Source organism: Choloepus didactylus, chromosome 4 (genome assembly GCF_015220235.1).
Source record: "Choloepus didactylus isolate mChoDid1 chromosome 4, mChoDid1.pri, whole genome shotgun sequence".
Lineage (NCBI taxonomy): Eukaryota > Metazoa > Chordata > Mammalia > Pilosa > Megalonychidae > Choloepus > Choloepus didactylus.
The window spans coordinates 151,354,366-151,367,582 of NC_051310.1; the positions used below are offsets into that span (position 1 = coordinate 151,354,366).

The 13,217-nt window shown below is 33.1% G+C and overlaps 1 protein-coding gene across 1 annotated transcript; it reads right to left on the minus strand.

Moving 5' to 3' along the window:
• Positions 1 to 345: 345 nt before the first annotated feature.
• LOC119533450 (olfactory receptor 4N2) lies at positions 346 to 1,269 on the minus strand. The gene has a single exon (XM_037835488.1). It carries the CDS (start codon positions 1,267 to 1,269, stop codon positions 346 to 348), a length of 924 nt encoding a protein of 307 aa, XP_037691416.1.
• Between the last annotated feature and the right edge of the window lie 11,948 nt (positions 1,270 to 13,217).

Below are 13,217 nucleotides of genomic sequence, written 5' to 3' on the forward strand. Positions count from 1 at the left end.
AGATGTTAGCCAAAATACCACCTCTTAAGAAGGTCAGGTCATGCTTGATGACTAAAAGTAAATTGGTTACAACCACTTCACAGTTGCAACATTTCACTTTTCTTTTTAGTTTCTTCCAACAAATATCTCTTCCTGGATCTATGGTATTTATTTTCTGTCTTAATGTCTGTTTATTCCTAATTATTGTACCTGTAGGAAGGTAGTGACTTTATCTGCTTCATTGATAACTTTTCCCCAGTCCTAGAATAGTCTTGACAAATAGTAAATGTTTAATAAATGTAATTTTTGGAAATAATTTCAGATGAATTTCCCCAGTCTTGATTTTCTTATTATTTTTCCCAATCATCAGGCTATGTGCCTATTAAATAATCTTCTCATGGATGTTTTCACTTCCTGGTTACGAAGGGTATATATTACGGGATTCAACAAAGGAAAGATCACTGTGTGGAACAGAGAAACCACCTTGTCAGCTGGGAAAGCCCTGAAGGGGCGAGTATAGATGAAGATGCCAGGCCCAAACATGAGGAATATAACTATGATATGGGTGGTGCATGTGGATAGGGCCTTGTTCTTCCCTTCAGAGGAGGACCCATGTACAAGGCAGAGGATGACTCCATAGGAGACCAGGAGCCCCAAGAAGCACAGTAGTGTCATCAGCCCACTGTTGAAGACCATCAGAAGCTCCATCACAAAGGTGTCTGTGCAGGCCAGCTTGATGACCTGTGGAACATCACAGAAGAAGTTATCCAGCTGGTTTGGGCCACAGAAGGGCAAGTGAAGGATGAGGGCCACCTGGATCATGGAGTGAACAAAGCCTCCAAGCCACAGGGCCAACAGCAATCCATAGCAGGCTCTAGGGTTCATGACAGTTGAATAGTGTAAGGGCCGACAGATGGCGATGTAGCGATCAAAGGCCATCACAACAAGAAGTAACCCCTCCCCTCCTCCAAGGAAGTGCAAGAAAAAGAGCTGAGTGATGCAGCCTCTGTAGGAGATTATCTTCTTCTCAGAGAGGAAGTCCACCAGCATCCTGGGAGCCACAATGAAGGAGTAAGATGCATCCAGGAAGGCCAAGTTGCCCAGGAAGAAGTAGAGAGGGGCTGTGAGGCCAGGATCTGACCTGATGGTGAGGATGATGAGGAAATTTCCAGGGAGGATGATGAGGTAGAAAGCTAAAACTAGCACAAAGACCAGGAGCTGAACATCTCGAGACTTAGTTAGGCCAAGGAGGATGAATTCTGTCACCTCTGTGCTGTTCTCTCTCTCCATCTCCTTGACCTGCATTACATCAAGAAGCAGAATTTTTTTTCACTGCCTTCCATTTAGACCATGGTTCTTCACCAGCTAAAAATAATTGGCATGTATCACTTCAGCTAAAATCAATACATGTCTTAAATCTTTCCAAAGTCCTGGGTAAACACTTTATCCATCATTCCTCCAGTTTAAAAATGTAAACAAATGCAAACCACCATTGTCAAAGCCACACTCTTATTCTCATTCAGTCCGTGCTTACATAGATCTACTCTCTACCTTAGGCATCTGGGATCCTGCACATTGGGATTTCTAACCTTTTTAATTGTATGAGAAGTTTCCTGATTGAAACATAACCCCAATTATAATATCTTTACGTTTTTGGGGTGTCCTACACTTGAAGCCTAACTTCCTGTTTCCTTTATAGTAGACCTTCTTCTCCTCACCAACACACTCCAAACCTTTTACTACATATTTCTTTCCTTCAGTTCCTGTGGAATTCCCAGTTCCTGGCTGCTAACCCTTTAGCTTGTTGTCTGTATTCTCTTACTAATGCTTGTCTTATTTCCCTCCTTCTGGTCTGGTGTTCTTGTGTACCCTGAGTCCAAACTGCTCAATAAGATCCTAAATAATATCTCTAACTTTCACTGGACTCAGAAGTAGTTGCCTAGCTGTATTGCTAGTTCATAAAATTTCTGTGATCACACCACACGCTTTCCCTTCAGCTTAATTAAAACTGAGTCTCAAACACTTATATTCCCAACCCACTTTATCTAATCCCAGTATAACACCTAAAGGAGAGTCTTTCAACAGACAATATGCTAAAAAACAGAATGTGCCAGTGTAAAATAAAATAATTCATTATCTCCTGCACATACTTTATTTCAAAGACAAGTTAAGTAAAGTTACTATGGTTACATAACTTAAATTTAGAATAAATTTTACTTTTTTCTCTGATTTGCAAGTGGTAGAAAAAGCAGGTTTAAAGTAGGCAGTTTAAATTGATAAATAAATTATTAATCACCGCTTTAATAAATGAACTTTCTTGTATACTTGAAAAATTAAAAATAATATTGCTGTAGTCATCTGTTAAGGGTTTAGAATGAGAATTTCACCCTTGTCTAAGTAAAAAGAACAGAAATCAATGTGTACAAAATCCAGGTTTAAGTTTCAATCTGTTTAGTGGGGTATGATCATTTCAGAAGGTGAACATGATGATCTACTGAGTAGTGGAAAGGAAATGCAAATACATACACACACACACACCCACAAAGACACAAATGAAAGCATATTACTAAATGTACATAGTTAAATATATATAACACACATATACCATTCTTCTAGAACTTCTACTTTGTAAGATTTACAATATATATTAGTACAATGGTACATACAATTTAGAAATAAATATGTGTATATTTAAGTCATATAATAAAAATGTTTTATTATGGATGTGATTTTTTCTTTTAAAATTGCTGGTCTATAGCAAGACAAACAATGTAATAAATGTTCCCAAGCTATTTAATTGATAGCATACTATACTTGTTTTAAATGAGTGCTGCAGAACACAGAGTACCAAGTGGAAAGAAAGTCTTTGACAGAATGTGTATGGAGGGCTGTACCAACAACAACAACAAAAAAAATGAGAGAGGAGAGAATAAAGGGAGGAAGAGGATAAAAATACAAAAGTCCAAATAACAGATATCAAATCCAAACAGTGGTGTTAGAGTACATGTTTTAGAAAACATCAAAAGTATGTGCCTATGTATCTCTAGAGATGAATAAAATGGTTAATGCAGAGTTTTCCATGTGCTTAAAAAAGGTGAATTCCTTTTATAAAAGGCAGAATTTGTAAATGTGATACTTGCAACACATTGGCACATATGTGTACACAAACACAATACACATACTCACAAGCACATGCAAAGTGGAGCCTAAACAAAATGTTAATAGAAATATTTTGTAGGCCTTGCAATTAGTTTTTCTACTACTTATTTCTCCTTCTTAGGCAGCCATTTTTCTCAGCATTCCTTCTGCCAGCTGCCTATAAAAACATGGTCTTGGGAAACTAAATCAAGCACCGCGTTCTACTTACTCTTAAGTTTTATGCATCCCACATGCTCACATAGAGTGAGTTATTTCATGAGGTGGTTTTTTAGATAGTGCTGAGACATCAGAGGATCTCTAGGGGTCTTTGAAATTGAGGATTACGGCTCTTCCACTCTTCCTCATTCATCTCCTTTGCCTTGTTCCTCCACTGTTACTAACAGACTGGATTCCTTACCACAAGACATCTCTGCTCCACTCTTTCCCTTTTCCCAATCCAATCCTAAGTAACTTCTCTGCCTGTGATTTGGAAATGGTGGTTGGGAAAGATCCAGACACTGAAGACAAAGGTGCCTCACATGAACATTCTTTTAGGAAAATTAATATATTCCTGAAAAAAACAAATTCAGAATTTATGGCTCTTTGCAGAGAAGAGCAATCCATTTTAGCCAAGTTGATGTGAGACGTGCTTCCAGAGGTGGCTGAAAAACAAATCCAAATCTTTGCCACTATATTTCTAATTGTTTGCCATTTTAGCTAATTCAGACATTCATCCTTCTCCAGCAATGATGAAACTCTTCAGAAATACAGAAGGCTAGGACAGAGGCTCCCCACCTTCTTACCGTGGAGACACACAAACTCCTGTGGACCCACACTATGCATGCCCGGAGTCCAAATTGGGGTCAGCCAGCTGCAGGAACCAGGTGTTTAGAGACCCAACAGCTCAATCTACCATCTTTCTCAAACTTTCCCTCATGCCTCCTTCCTTATTTTTCCATCCTCTTTCTCTCCATTTTCATTCATCATCAAACAATTTATTTGTTTAATTTATTCTTCTAAGTTTGATCATGTTTTTTTTCCTGTTAATTTATTTTCTCTCATTTTCCTCCCCACACCCACTCCTTCTCTCACTATTTAATTTTCTTCCCTTAAATCTCACTCTTTGTCATTTTCTCTTCATTCTCCCTCTCCCTTTTCCACATTTTTACACTCTGCAATTTTTTCCATTCTGCTCTACTTGCCTTATATGTTAACTGTCATTCCTTTATATCCCATGTCATTATATCTAAAACTAAAAACTGAAATAAAAACTCATTGCTGATTCCTTTCCGGAATTCTTCCAAGCAAGAATTAACCATATGCATGATTCCCACCATCTTTCATTCTTAATAGTTGGCCTATAGAATAAAAACATGTAACTCACTCTTCAGTACTAACCATTTCTTCTTGAATTGTTTCATCTTGCAATTTATCACATATGAATTACACATTAATTATTCCCATTCCTCAGATATCTTTTCTGCTTGTCAGTGGACCTGATAAAATGGCATGATTTACCTTTATTTTTTCAAAAGTAAATGTCATTAATAGCATTCTAATGAAATGATATATTTCACAAAGTTTCCAAAAATCGAAGTGTACCATGTGTCAGAAATTTGATTCAAGCCTGCAAGCAATTTAAGTATGGAATTACATGTTTACATGATCTGAAAAATGTAGATGAGACTGAAGAGTGTGATCAAATATTTACTTGATACTGCTGTTGATGATAGACAGATAAAGCACTAAACAATTGTATAAATCTTCAGCCAGGAATTTCCCTTACCTGTAAACTAGGAATGATTAGATTAAATGATCTCTAAAGTCCCTTCATATGCCAGTAAAATGTAACAATGTACAATAAGCCCTGGTTTGGAATTATTTTGTATGACTTTAATGGCTTTGATTAATGATTCACTGACTGTAACTCTGGATATGTTTGCATAAGTCTGAGTTTTTATCTATCAAATAAAGTAATGTGATCATCCTTTCTAACAGGAGTGATCTGAGGATCTAGTGAAGTAATAGTGGCAATAATAAACAACTGATTCATGTATGGTTAAACCAAAGTTACCACGAAAATATTTAAATTTAAATGTTATGAGGTAGTTCTATTAAATGGTCACAATGCCAACAAATACTTTCCAATGTCTTTGGGTTAACTCCCAGTGTGATGTTAACTACATAAATCTCAATGAATAAGAGAAGAAGGTGCAGGTGTTCAGTAAAATTTCTTTGTGAAATTACTCAATGCAGGTGATGTTTTGTAAAGTAGCCTTTTCCTAGTTTCACAACTTTATCTCTGTCAAAGTCCTATATTGATGAATGGTAGAACTACAGCAACAGAAGAAACTCGCATACCTGTTGAGTGTAGAGATGAAGAGCTCAGTGACAATTGTCAGCAAAATCATAAAATGTTTTTCTGTGGTGCTCACAGCCTACCCTTTCTGCATCTTCTTTCCCTTAGATCTGTGCTTTAAGGAAAATAGTACATTAGTCCTTTGTAAGGTCTTTGGATTTAAAAACATATGTCAACTCTCCCAAGGCTATTGATTATTTCATTTAATTATAATAATGGAATAAAGTTTTTTTCCACCAATAAAGTAATTATAAACATCAGAAGTATATGGGAGATCAATTGGGGGAGAAGGTAGAACGTGTCATCCTGCTGAATTTAGACCTTAGCCTTCAGCTTTTCCTGCTGAAACTGTGACTTCTACTCCATTGCAGTCCCAGGCAGCAGATAAACCAGGAAAATAGCTGAAATGTTTTTCCTGTTATCCCCTGCTTTGGTTTCTTGTAAATATGAAGACCCAGCATATATTTGACTCTTCAGAGGTCCTACATACGTTCACAAAGTAGGCATCTTCCCCCTTCTAATGAGACATTAGCTGACCATTCTTGCTTCATTCATAAACATTTGTTTTCACATAGAAGAACCTTAGATTTGAAATCTACTCTAACCCTTTATGATGCAATGGAGAAAGTGCTTTGAGGATTTGACACTACCACAACCCTACTGAATATTCCAAAGGGAGTTATTAGAACATTGAGCAAATTAGGGAAAGGAAAATACCAGAGCTTTGTGAATAATAAATATTCAAAAAAAAGTGTCAAATTCATTAAAGACAATGTAAGAAATGACTGAAATAATGAGCTCTAAACATGCTACAATATCCCCAACATGTTAAAAATTTGTCTCTGATTTAAAACAAAATATAATGCATGAATAATTTACTAAAAAGATATAACTGAAAACTAATAGATATTTTAAAAGATAATAGTGAAGCTGGTAGTGAAGAATTTATATATACATTCAATAACTATAGAAAACATAGTGGGAAGAAAGATCACATCTGTAATAGTAACAAGAAATATAAAATACATGTAAAACTATAACTAAAAGAGCATCAGACTTAAGTGGCAAGGTATAATATTCTTTTTGAATAAAACTAATTTGACAAATTTTAGAAACAAATTTTGTTGTTGAATATAAGCAAATTATTGAATATGTATATTTCAATAAGTACATGAAACACAGTCTAATGAAATCTCAGTGATATTTTTTAATTGCAAAAATAATTCAAGACTGTCTAGAAGAAAAATCAGGTGAATATAATTAACAAAGGGCAATCACAATGGATATCTGTTCTTCCCAATATCCAATAGTACTAGAAAATCATAATTAAAATAATATGGAGGAATCATGGGAATAGACTGATAAATTGATGTAAGTTACTTTCATAAGGATGTTGGGACAATTGCCTGTCTATTAAGGGGACAGGGACATGAGGGGTTGAACTCTTTAAGCATGTACAATAAAAAATAAATTTCATACAAAATCTATTTACATTATTTAAATTAATATCAATGAAAAATTTGTTAGACCTTATTTAAAATTTGAGGATGAACATGCTTTTTAAAATACCAATGCCAAAAGCACAAAAACAGATATGGAAAATTGTAGGAAAAGAAATCACCTACTTATTAGGTAAATAGCTCTACAGTCAATAAGAAAAAAGATAGACATTACAAACATTTTAGAATTAGATCCAATATGTGAATAAGAAATTCAGAAAAGATGATTTACAATCATCTCCTTAGTTATACAGGGAGATTTTAACCAAATAATTATCAAAGATAGGCAAATTTAAATATCATAATACAAATTGACAACTGTATTTGAAATAATACAATTTGAAATAATACAATTTCTCTGTAAAATTGGCAAAGTCAAAAAGTTAACAAATACTATTTTGGAAGAGGTAAGAAACAGTCAGTTTCATGCAATGCAGGTAGAAATGAAATTGACAGAATTTGGTAATGGGTATATAATAATTTACTTCTAGAAACTGATCCCAAGGAAATAAGCATATAAGCTTCCAAAGACGTATGTATAACGTTTCATAAATTTTGTTTATAGTAGGGAAAAAGGAAACTAGGTAAACATCCAAAAATTGGCCTCATGGGATCATTCAAATAAATTATAATAACATACAATGCAATATTTCAAAGGCATTTAGAATAATATAATTATAATTTATAAGTTCGTGTATAATAGAGTCTAGAAGATCAAGAAAAAATATATACTATAAAAATCATCTATTTTGTGAACTTATAGTAAAATAAACAAAATGTTTACACATGTAGAAAAAAACTTGGAAATACGTATATCACAAAAAGTTCTCTGATCTGTTCCTTTTGTATATATATCTCAAGTGCCTTGCACCACAGTCATTTTTTTCATAATTTATCATGTTAAAACAATTGACTACAATATATTGTAGCTTCATTTCAATTTTTCCAATTCTGCTTTCTACCATAAAAACAATGCATTTATTTGCTCATTCTCTTCTCACAAATCTTACTGAGAACCAACCCAAAAAGTTCATGTGTTAAGAACTGATATATAAGAAAAACTTGGACTTCCAAGAAGAAAGAAAGTTGTGGAAAATACAGAAAAACAAATAGTTAAATTAACTGTGAGGTGTTTTAAGAACTGTGTTTAGATATAATGATGGTACAGAAGTGTGAATACTGTGGGGTGACACTGAAATTATCTCAAGAAGCAGCAGCATTAGGATTAGTTTTGATGGAAATGTTCAACAGAAAGAGGTGAAAGGAGGGGACAGAATGTGCAAAGGCATCAAAGAAAGAAAGCCCATATATACTCATAAATAGAGACAAGATTGGAAAAATAGGGGAATTGGTAACAGTGATTATATTTGATTAAGTTTATAATTCATCAAAAAAAAAATTCAAGGATTTCCCATTGAGCATGATGCATTATACTATATTTGGAATTTACTTAGCTGGCTTGAAAGGATAAAATTTGCAACTTCACTGCATACTGTTGATAAATCATGTAGATATATCATCAGAATACCTTGATTTTTCAAAAGTGGGCTCTTAGATTTAAAATCCAAACTTTATAGCATTCAACATGGTAAACATGTTGGGAATATCACAATAATCCAACACACTTAATTATGAACATATAAAATATATTCTTGGACCATAATAGAATTAAACTAGAAATTAACAGAAACATATCTAGCAAATTCTAAAATATTTGAAAAATAAAAACCATACTTCTTAAAAACCCAGTAATAAAATCAAAGAAAATTTTGGAATTGAATGAAAATGAGAACACAACAAAACAGAATATGTGGGATGTATTTAAAGCAGTGCTTAGTGGGAAAGTTATAACATTAAGTCACTATATTTCAAAACAAGAAAGAGTTTCAATCAATAACATAATCTTCCATTTTGAGTAATTAGAAAAACAAGAGGAAATTTAATCCAAAGAAGGCAGAAAGAATGCAATTATATGAATAAGAGATGGAATATATGAAATTGAAAAGCAATAGCAACAAAGCCAAAACTAGTTATTTGTAAAAGCAATAAAATTTGTAAAACTCTACCCAGACTGTCATGGAAAAAAACAAGAGATTATTCAAATTATCAATATCTGGAATTAAAGAAGGATCATCCGTGTAGTTATACAGAAAATAAAAGAATAATAAGGGAACATTATGAGCAATTTCATGCGAATGAATTTGATAACTTAGATAAATGTACAAAATTTAAAAGTCAAGATAACAGAACTAACTCAGTAAGAAATAAATACCCTGACTAGCCATATACCTATTAAAGAAATATAATTTATAGTTAAAAATTTCCCTACTAAGAAGACTTCTGGCCCAACTTTTTTCCTGGTGAGTTGTACTAAATATTTAAGGAAGAAAAGTACTGAGTCTAAGCAAACACTTTAACAAATACTCTGATGTCCAAATAAGGTAAAACTTTAGACAACTATATATGCATGTACCAAAAGGAGAATAAACCATTACTAATGGGGTTAATCCTAGGATGCACATTTCAACTTTTGAAAAGCAACTAATGTAATCACCATATCAACAAACTAAAAAGAGAAAATTTGACCATCTCAAGAGATGTGGAAAAAATATTTGACAAAGTTTGATATCATTTAATAATTAAAAAAAATTTCAGAGTAAACTAGGAATACAAGAAAATATCCTCACCCTTAAAAAGGGCATCTAGAAATAACTACAGCTAATATACTATTAATGGTGAAAGACTGAATACTTTGCCCCAGAGTTTGAGAACAAGGCAAGAATGTCCTCTCTCACCTCTCTCATACATCATCCAGAAGAAATAAAAGACATATAGTTTGGAAAGGGATAAATACCATATTCTTTTTTCCCAAGTGTCATGACTGTCTGTGGAAGAAATAATATTTTAATTACAAAAAAAAGATGAAAAGATAAATGAGTTTATCCAGGTTACAGGAAACAAGGTCAATATATAAAAACCTATTGCACTTATATATACTAGCAAAACATGGATATTAAAAGTTTAAAAAGTGAAATTTACAGTGGCATCAAAAACATTCTGTGGTTACTTTGTGCTGATTGAGGTATAATTTATATACAAGAATTATGTACGTAAATATACAGTGTGATAGATGTTTAACAAATGCATATAATCCAAACCTTGATCAATATATAGAGTATTTTCATCACCCAGGAAATTTCCTCATGCCCCTTTTTTGTCAATCTACCCTAAGACATGTAGCCACTGTTCTATTTTCCATTGGCATAGATAAGTGCTGCATGTCCTGGACTTCATATAAAGGAAAACATATAAGATATTTTTGTTTCTAGATTTTTACTTAATATTTGAGGTTTCTTTATATTATTGCATATCTCACTAGATTTTTTTGTTCTTTTCATTGCTGAATATAGTAGAATCTCATTGTATGAAACTTACCACAATTACTATTCTGTAGATGAACTTCTGGGTTGTTTCACTGATGGATTGTTATGAAAAACACTGCAATAATCATACTTGGACAAGTCTTTCATTATTTTTTTAAATTTAATTTTATTGAATTTGTTCATATGCCATACAATTATCAAAAATCGAAAGTGCACAATCAATTGCCCATGATAACATCATACAGCTGTGCATTCATCACCACAATTAAATTTTTTCCAATTTTTAGAACATTTTCATTACTCCAGAAAAGAAATAAAGACAAAAAAGAAAACTCAACTCCTCCCCTACCCCTAACAACCCCCCCTCCATTATTGAGTCATAGTATTGATATAGTACATGTTACAGTTGATGAAAGAATGTTAAAGTACTGTTAACTGTAGTACATAGTTTGCAATAGGTATATTTTTCCCTATATACCCCTCTATTATTAGCTTCTAATTATAATGTCATATATTTGTTCTAGTTCATGAAAGAGATTTCTAATATTTGTACACTTGATCACAGATATTGTCCACTATAAGATTCACTGTTTTATAGATTCCCATCTTTTAACCTCCAATTTTCCTTCTGGTGACATACGCAACTCTAAGCTTCCTCTTTCCACCACATTCACACACCATTCACACTGCTAGTTATTCTCACAATAATGTGCTACCAACAACTCTGTCCACTTCTAAACACTTAGGTTCAACCTGTTTTAACATTCTGCTCATAATAAGCAACCACTCCCCATTCTTTAGCATCATTCTATATCCTGTTAAATTATATTTGTCTGTAAGTTTACATATTATAATTAGTTCATATCAGTGAGATCCTGCAATATTTGTCCTTGTGTGTCTGTCTTATTTCACTCAATATACTGCTCTCAAGGTTTCTTCATCAACCCATTTTTTTTAAGATGGTTTTGTTCATACACCATACATTCCGTCCTAAGTAAACAATCATTGGTTCCCTGTGTAGTCACATATTTATGTATTCAGCACCATTGCCACTATCTATATAAGGACATCTCAATTTCTTCTACAAAGAAGGAGGAAGAGTCAAAGAAGGTAGAGAGAGAAAAGAAAAAGACAAAGAAAGAAATAAAAAAAAATGACAGCTAAAAAGCCACGAAAAGAAAGATAGAGTTAAACTAAAGTAGAATAAAAGAGTCAGACAACATCATCAATGCCAAGAATCCCATACCCCTCCCTCATGTCCCCCTCTTATAGGCATTTAGCTTTGGTATATTGTACTTGTTACATCAAAGGAAGCATAATACAAAGTCTGTGATAACTATAGTCTCTAGTTTGCATTGATTGTATTTTTTTCCCCAATAACACCCCATTTTTAACACCTTGCAAGGTTGACATTCATTTGTTCTCCCTCATGTAAAAACATATTTGTACATTTTATCACAATTGTTGAGCACTCTAGGTTTCACTAAGTTATACAGTCCCAGTCTTTATCTTTCTTCTTTCCTTCTGGTGTCCCACATGTTCCTAACCTTCCTCTTTCAACCATACTCACAGTTGTCTTTGTTAAGTGTACTTACATTGCTGTGCTACCACCACCCAAAATTGTATTCCAAACCTCTCACTAGAGTCTTTTCCTATCTGTCAGTAGTGCTCCCTTCAGTATTTCCTTCATTCAGTGAGTGTCATGATTAAACTTATTTTTCAAATATTAAATCAACTTTGCTTTTTGCTACATTTCGTTTGCTAATATCTTACTTAAAAACTTTATGTGTAAGTTCATGAAGTTTATTTTTGAAAATTTTCTTTCCTTCTACTTTCCTGGTCAGATCTCAGAATTATGGTTATGCTAGCTTATAAAACAACTTAGGAAATGTTAACTTTTCCTCTGTTTTCTAAAAGAGTGTGGGTACAATTAGTATTTTATATACCTTAAATGTTGAGAGAATTCTCTAATTATATCATCTTTGTCTGGAGTGTTCTTAATATGAATGTTTTCACTAAAAATTCATTTCCTTTAAAAATATATTGTTATTCATATTTTCTGTATCTTGATTATATCAGTTGTGTTGTGTTTCTCACAGAATTTGTCAGTTTTATCCAAGCTTATGTATTTTTTTGTCATATTCAATCCTTCATATTACCTTATTAAACTTCTAATTTCTTTAGGATTTGTGGAGCATCCCCTTCTGTAATTCTTGACATTGGTAATTTGTGCCTTTTGTCTTTTTTAATTCATCTTCTCACTGGGTTTATCAGTTAGGATAATCTTTTCAAAGTACCAAATTTTGGCTTTAAATTTTTTTCCAATGTTTGTCTACTTTCTATTTCATTGATTTCTGCTGTTATTCTTTTATCTCTTTCTTTATACTTATTTTGGGTTTAATTTGCTCTTTAGGTTCTTAAGATGGAAACCTGAACATTGATTTAATAAGTTCCTTCTTTTCTAAAATAAGCATAAAATTATAAATATCTATATGAATATTGCTTCAACTCCAACCCAAGGATGTTGATAAAATGTGTATTTATAATCATTCAGTATGAAATATTGTCTAATATCCCCGGCAATTTATTTCTGGTCACATTTGATTCTTTAGATGCACGTGGCTAAATTTGCAGGTAATTGGGGATTATCAGCCTTAAAGACTTTACATGTTTTGACACTTACAGTCATAAATTTAAGCCCCAAGTCTCCCACTCTACTCATTATACTCCAACCACTCTGGTTTTCTTTATATTCTTTAAATATACCAAGTTTATTCTCTCATTATGCATAACTCTTTTCCAGTGCCTACTGGGACTTCCACTCCCCCACCCCCCATGGATTCTTGTTATAAAATTCAG

What these genes read in the sequence shown, in the direction of transcription:
- LOC119533450 (XM_037835488.1), bottom strand. Translation starts at nt 1,269, where the DNA reads ATGGAGAGAGAGAACAGCACAGAGGTGACAGAATTCATCCTCCTTGGC.